General features: G+C 43.8%; 1 protein-coding gene across 1 annotated transcript in view; it reads left to right on the forward strand.

Annotated features, from left to right (window-relative positions):
• Positions 1-7,707, forward strand: part of RBP4 (retinol binding protein 4) — a 23,173-nt gene that overhangs the window by 4,047 nt on the left and 11,419 nt on the right. Inside the window, exon 2 of the mRNA XM_021709608.1 lies at positions 6,736-6,820. Coding sequence (XP_021565283.1) covers positions 6,736-6,820 — 85 coding nt within the window. The remainder of the gene's footprint in view (positions 1-6,735; positions 6,821-7,707) is intronic.

Here is a 7,707-nt window from a genome sequence, read left to right on the forward strand (position 1 = left end):
CCAGCTACTTTTTTATTTATTGTAGAGATGAGGTCTCGCCAAGTTGCCCAGGTGGGTCTCGAAACCGTGGGCTCAGGCAAGCCACTTGCCTCGGCCTCCCAAAGTGCTGGGATTACAGGCTGAGCCACCAAGCCTGGCCCCTTCTTTTGTTTCTGTAACTACTTATCAGTCCATTCATTTGCTCATTCTTTCAACATATGTCTAGTGATTGTCAATTAGAAGCCAGATATCATATTAGCTACTGTGGTATAGGGACCTCACATCAGCTTGTATGATTCTTCCCCTCCCAGCTATATGGGATGATTACTCTTCTCTGCACTTCCTCTCCTGGTAGAGCCATATGACCGATTTTGGTCCATCAATCGTAGGCAGAAATGTTACTGGCAGACAGGAACAATTAATCGCCAGTGTGAGACCCTCTGTTTCCCCCACTGCCACATCAGTTTCTGATGGGGCCTCCTGAATCCCAGCGTGAGGATGTCAGGCAACATACGCCCTGCTGACCTGAGAGGGACATACAACATGATGAGAGAGAAACTTGTCATGTTTTCAGCCTCTAATGCATGAGGGTTGTTGTAACTCCAGCATAACCAAGCCACTTCTGACAGTTACACTTCTGCCGCTGAGGACTCAGGGATCCCAGCTTTACAAACACCTGTGGTGAAGGATGGGAGATGAGACTGGTACATAAAAATCCATGAGCTAGGCATGGTGGCTCATGCCTGTAATCCAAGCACTTTGAGAAGGCCAAAGCAGGAGGGTGGCTTAAAGTTAGGAGTTTGAGACCAGCGTGGGCAACATAGCGAGACCCCTGCCCATCTCTACAAATTTTTTTTTAATGAGCTGGATGTGGTGGTATGTACCTGTAGTCTCAGCTATTCAGGTGGCTGATGTGGGAGGATCACCTGAGGCCAGGAGTTCGAGGCTGCAGTGAGCTATGAATGCATCACTGTACTCCAGTCTGGCAACAATGCAAGACCCTGTCTCTTAAAAAATAAAAAAGCCACGGAACAAAGAACACATTGTGATAAGTGCCAGAAGTGAGGTACATACACAAGGTTTGAGAGTTCACAAGAGAGTAGAGTAGGTGGAGACAGGGTAGGACTTGAGTGTTGCAGGTGGTCTAACAGCAGAAGCAACAGTATAGGGTGTGGGGTGAATAGCATAGGGAGATGACCTTGGAAAAGTAGGTTGGGCCCAGATTAGAATGCCCTCAAAGGCTAGGCAGAGGATTTTGAATTCTGGAACATTTTCTTTCTTTCTTTCTTTTTTGAGTTGGAATCTCACTCTTGTCACCCAGGCCGGAGTGCAGGGGCACACTCATGGCCACTCTAGCCTCAACCTGCTGGGCTTAGGCGATCCTTCTGTCTCAGCTTTCCCAGTAGCTGGAACTACAGACGGGCACCATCATGCCTGGCTAATTTTTTGTGATTTGTTGTAGAGACGAGATCTCGCCAGGTAGTCCAGGCTGGTCTCGAACCCCCAGGTTCAGGCAATCCTCTCACTTTGGTCTCCCAAAGTGCAGGGATTACAGGCTAAGCCACCGTGCCCGGCCCATTTTCAAGGTAGAAAGTAACATTATTAGGGTTCTTCTTTACAAACTTAATCTGGGAGTGTTGACGAAGAGATCTCAGAAAAAAGATATCCTGGACATTAAGACACAGATTAGGAAGCTGTACTGCATGTGGGTCATTAACCACCCCAAAATGTAGGCTTTGACCATATAATTCTGCATTTATGGATATATTGTATAGAAGTAGTTAATAATTAATTGTAATAGATGGCAGGGTGCTTACCCCAAGCATGGTTATAAAAGATTAGAAATCACCCAGATACTCAGTAATAAGAGATTGAGCAAGTAAATTACTATTATTATATTGCTAAAATAGAAAACTATACAGCTAATCATAACAGTATTCTGAAAGTGCATGGACATGCACAAATATTTGTGACATGCAATTAATTACACACATACACATACCAAAATGTTAACCAATAAGCTAACTGTGATATTTGAAAGTAATAGGATTCAAGATATTGATTTGTCCTTTTTTGCTTACCTGATTTTTTTTTTTTTTTTTTTTTTTTTTTTTAGACAGGGTTTTGCTGTGTTGTCCAGGTTGGAGTGCAGGGTTTGATCCCAAGTCATTGCAGCCCCCAACTCCCAGGCTCAAGTGATTCTTCCACCTTAGCCTCCCAAAAGTGTGATTTCTCTAAAAGTATCTGCAATGAACACATATAATGTATGTAATAAAGACATTCATTGGTTCATAAACAAAGATGTTAAGGCTATTTCTAGAGTCTATGGGTGAGGTTGCTTGGGAATAAAAAAGAAAGGGACAAATATAAGGCACAATCCAGCAAATGTGTCAGAGTTGACGGATTAGGCAATTGATTCCTGAGAAAAAGCAAATAAGAATGGGGTCACTGGGTCCGAAACGGTGGTTCATGCCTGTAGTTCTAGCATTTTTGGAGGTCAAGGCAGGAGGATTGCTCGAAACCAGGAGTTCAAGACCAGCCTGGGCAGCACAGAAAGATCTCATCTCTACCAAAAAAAAAAAATTTAGCCAGGCATGGAGTCACATGCTTATAATTCCAGCAACTCAGGAGGCTGAGGAGGGAGGATTGCCTGAGCCCAAGTGGTCAAGGCTGTAGTGAGCCATGAACATGTCACTGTTCTCCAACCTGGGCAACAGTGAGACCCTGATTCAAAAATAAAAAAAATAATAATAACTTACCAAACAGACCACTCACAGTGAGTGTTTAACATGACAAGATAATTGTTGACTTTGTTAAATTCCACTGTTGAATTTTTATGTCAGCACTTCTGGTTTATTCAAAGCATTATTATTATTTTTTTAATACACTATTAACTTGTGGAAAGAATGAGGGAAAAGTCCAAGATCTTAGATGCTTAGAAACTGACAATCAATTTCCTTAGATAAGCCATCTCTGACATGATAACTAAGTCAATTGAAAAACTCCAATCCATTTACATGAAATTGTTTTTAGAAATACAAGCCACTTTCTGGCCAGGCATGGTGGCTCATGTAATCCCAGCACTTTTGGAGACCGAGGCAAGAGGATTGCCTGAGTCCAGGGGTTTGAGACCAGTCTGGGCAACTTGGTGAGACCTAGTCTCTACAATAAATCAAAAAATTAGCCAAGTGTGGTGGTGTGCACCTGTAGTTCCAGCTCCTTTGAAGGCTCAGGCAGAAGGATAGCCTAAGCCCAGCAGGTCGAGGTTGCAGTGGCCGTGAGCATGCCACTGCACTCCAGCCTGAGTGACAGAGTGAGACTCTGACTCAAAAAAAGAAGAAAAAATAATAAACCACCTACTAATGATAATGAAGAAAACGTAAGAATAGCTAACATGTAAATTAAATACTCTGGGTCAGATAACCTCCTAAACCCCTTGTACATATTATCTCATTTAATTCTTGCAATAATTGTATGAGGTAAGAATGCTTATTATCTTACAGGTGAGAAACACGCACAGGGAAATTAAGTAGCTTGCCCAAGGTCATACAACTAGTAAGTAACAGTAACTTACTCAAAAACAACCAGTTTAAATATGGTGAAATTAAAAATTGCACCTATGAGGTGAACAAGATAGCCAACTAGCTGCCTTAGGAGAATACAAAAGATTTTTTCTTTGAAGAATTTTAAATCTAGACAAATATAAAATGTTAACTATTAATACAAGAGTTAAAAACAAATACCAGGCAATATTTTTTTTAAAAAACCTATCAAAGAATGATTTAACTTCCTTAAACTATCTGTTTAAAGAAGTTGACGCTTTCCAGTAGTATTCTATAAAAATGAGCACATGTGATAGTCAATTCCATCATGATTAAAATTATCCACAGCAGGCAGGTCGCAGTGGCTCATGCCTGTAATCCCACCCAGCACTTTGGGAGGCGAAGAAGAGAGGATTGCTTGAGCTCAGGAGTTCGAGACCAGCCTGAGCAATATGGCGAGAACTTGTCTGTACAATAAATTTAAAAAATTAACCAGGGTAGTGGTGCACACCTGTAGTTCTGGCTACCTGGAAGGCTGAGGCGGAAGGATCGCCTGAGCAGCAGATCGAGGCTGCGGTGGCTGTGAGTGTGCCACTGCACTCCAACCTGGGCGACAGAGCGAGACTCCTACTCAAAAATAAAATAAAATAAAGTTCCACATTATAAAGTTAATGATTTCTACAGGAAGTTATGCTTATATAATAGCCAAAAATATGCACATGAAGCTGAAGCGCTGACACAAAAACCAGCCACTATATTCTGGGCTAAGTGCATTTCAGGTGCTCATATGATGATCCATCTTGGCCAGAATCTCTGTTCTTACAAGGATCCATCACGGAAAGGCGCCCCCTACAGGCGGGGACTTCAGACACACGGGGAGGCAAACACAATGACAGTTACTTTCCTGACTTTTGGGTTCATGTGACCTGACGGGTGTACCTAGTTGATGGTTATAACGAGGTATCCCACAGACAGTTCAGCCGGTGGGATCCATCTTATTTTTATCTGAATTGATGAGATGGACTGATGACTTTGAAATCACTAAGAAAACCCTTTTAGAAATAGAGTGGTTTGACTCTTTGTGCCTGAAAACACCGACGGACTAACCGAACTTTTCGTTTCCGAACCAATTATTTTGGCATCTTTTAAATGCCGTCAGAAGATAAATGCTGGCCAATTTCCTTGTTTTTCATTTTTCTTGGCTTCTCTGTTGGGATGTGGGTGTAAACGTTGCTTTGTATAAAATGGAACTGGTTGGAAAAACTTCGTTTTTATGAGGGTTAGAACATAAATATCTTGCATTAGCTCTCCTCTCGGTTATGGTAAAACGTTTTCCGAGCTTTTTTAGGAGTTAGTGTCTTGTTGGCTGCTGCTAGCGTTAAAGTCACATTAACTTCTGTGACGAGTAATCCCCTCAATCTGAAGAGCTTAACCCAATGGGCTCGTATCTCTCATTCACACAAAGTCAGTCACCAGTGGGGGCCCAGGTAGGCAAGAAAAGAAAAGAAAAGAAAAGAAGAGAACATGATTGGTTGGGCAGGCAGCTTTTAGGAGCCCTGCCTGGAAGGGACACATGCCATTTTCCACTGACCAGAACTTGAACTCGTGGCTTTAAGAGTTTTGGGGAGGGAGGTGCAGAGAAGGCAAGGGGCTGGCAGACAGGGTCCCCAACTCTACACCATGGAAGGGGAATGCAAATTTTTCAGTGAAAGGGCAAGTAACCATGTCTGTCACAAGTGCACAATCCTGAGAAATTATTTGTTAGGAAGAGTGGCCTCTGATCAGGCTTTTCAAAATAAATGATTTTATTTATTTTATTTTATTTATTTATTTATTTGAGTCGAAATCTCACTCTGTCACCCAGACTAGAGTGCGGTGGCATGATCCTGGCTCACCGCAGCCTCGACCTCCTGGGTTCAGGCAATCCTTCCTCCTCAGCCTCCCGAGTAGCTGGGACTACAAGCACGCTCCACCACACCTGGCTAATGTTTTAAGTTTTCTGTAGAGATGAAGTCTTGCTATGTTGCCTAGGCTGGTCTCGAACTCTTGGGCTCAAGCAATTCTATCACCTTGGCCTCCCAAAGTGCTGGGATTACAGGCAGGAGTCAGCGTGCCTGGCCATCAAAATAAATGTGCAATGAAGCTTACATAAATTGATTAATTTCTGTAAAAGAAATTGAATCAATGTCTATTGACTGAGCACCTACTGTGTGCAAGTCTCTTGATATGCTCTGGGAAAAGTCGAGGGGAGAGGGGCTAATGCCACATGATCTGTCTCTCCATAAAGCATAAAGAAATGAACTTTTTGTGTACCCTATATGCAATCCATAAGATGAAATTTAAAACCTAATTTTACTCACAGAAAAAAGGCAAGAAGAATGCTTGTAAAAAAAAATTTTCTTTTGTCTGATTAAACATGTTCACCATAGAAAATTTTAAAAATACAAAAAGGTACCAAAAAAAGTAAATGTTCCTCCTTTTCTCACACAAAGGTAAACACTGTGGACATTTTTGCTTTTGATATTATATAGATATGCATATTTGAGAAGTTCTTTCATGTGGATAAACTTCAAGGCACTGAAGTTGAAAACATCAGTTGACCTGAATGTACATGTTTGTAATCATGAAGAAATCCTAGAAAGAATGCCAAGATAAACTGTTTTTCTTTACTGATATCTGGAACATTCGGTTCATGATTTATCATTGAGAGAGAGAAAGAGGAAGAAGAAGGATGAACAATTATATCAACTTTTAAATGTCTAACAAATAAATGAAATGAAAACATTTTGCAGCCCAAGCAAAATGCCAGCAATTTCGGTGCCAGCAACGCCCCGAAAGCCCCTGCATTTATTCCACACATAGTGTGCACAACAATCACCGGAATGTGTCCTAGGAGCAGTGGTAGAAAGGCCAGTGGGTACTAGAACTTTCTTGGGGGTAATAACTGTCCAAAGACAGTCGGGTTAAGCCAGGAGCTCTCCATCACTGGAGAACGTGGTGCAACCATCGGATGACTTCTCCTCTGGAATGCTGGACCCGGGCATTGGATGAGAGATGGAAGATGCCCTAAAATCCTTTTCCACCCAGTGTGTGCAGCTGCGCACCCATATTTGGCCAGGACACCTGTGGGAGGGGCTCTGGGGCAAACCTTGTTTGAGCTGTTTGGGATTTTACAGCCGATCCAACTGGCCCCATCAGGTCATCTCCTCCTTAGCTTGTTGTCAAGCTGACTTTCTAGCCCTGGGTAGTAAGGAGTTAAACGCATTGCTGTTGGCACCCCAGACCCAGCCAAGACTCCGGTGGGTGCAGGAGTGGAGGAAGGTGGAAAGCAGATGGAAAACCAGGCAAGAAGTTGCAGGGTGCTGAGGGAAACCCTGGGTGCCTTCTCAGAGGGTTATGAGGAGCCTGGATGCCTCGTAGACAAGGGGCCCATCACTTCTCCTTGCTGTTTGTTTGCAAGGCGCGCCCTCCTCTTCCGGGCCTCCTCCTGTCTCAGGTCTGACTTCAGCCACTGGTCCCAATCCATCTCCTTCCTTCCAATGGGGGCCATGGAGACACAGCTGGCATCGTGTGGAAGGGATCTTAAGAGAAGATGCTTCCTTGCACGTCGCTGGTTCTCAGCCAGCGACAGTCAGAGTCGTGGAACTGACTTTGAACAGAAAGAGAAACAATGACCCATCCCTTGCACCATCAGGTAGGCAAGACACCTGAGCGATCTCAGCATCTTGACTTGCCCCGCCATGGAAGTGACAGTTTCATTTGCTCCTGGTCTTTGTCCATTCCTCAGCCAACTTGCCTTAGCTGTTTTGAAAACAAAACAGAATTGGAAGATAGGTGTTCTTCTAAGTGGCTGCAGGGAAGTCCCACAGAGAAAGCAAGCGACCCCCGAGGCGACTGAAATATTTCCTGTCCTGACCAGGGTTGCGTTTTGGAGAATATTTAACAGGGAGGTTTTAATGCGTCTGAAGATGTTGAAACTAAAGAACAAATATTGACCCGAGCGCCCACAACCCTCCCGAAAGAGAGGAAAATGCGAGCTTTATAAAATGAAAAACTGCTGGGAAGAATTGTTCCAAAACCTCTGCACTCCTGGCCCTCGGGGGGGCCGAGGCGCCGCTTTGGCACGGCCGGGGCGCGGGCGCGCACGCACCAGGCGGCCTCGTGGGGCCCTCAGCGCCCCGGGGTC

Source organism: Carlito syrichta, unplaced genomic scaffold (genome assembly GCF_000164805.1).
Source record: "Carlito syrichta isolate Samal-C Ts95f unplaced genomic scaffold, Tarsius_syrichta-2.0.1 Scaffold260196, whole genome shotgun sequence".
NCBI classification, from domain to species: domain Eukaryota; kingdom Metazoa; phylum Chordata; class Mammalia; order Primates; family Tarsiidae; genus Carlito; species Carlito syrichta.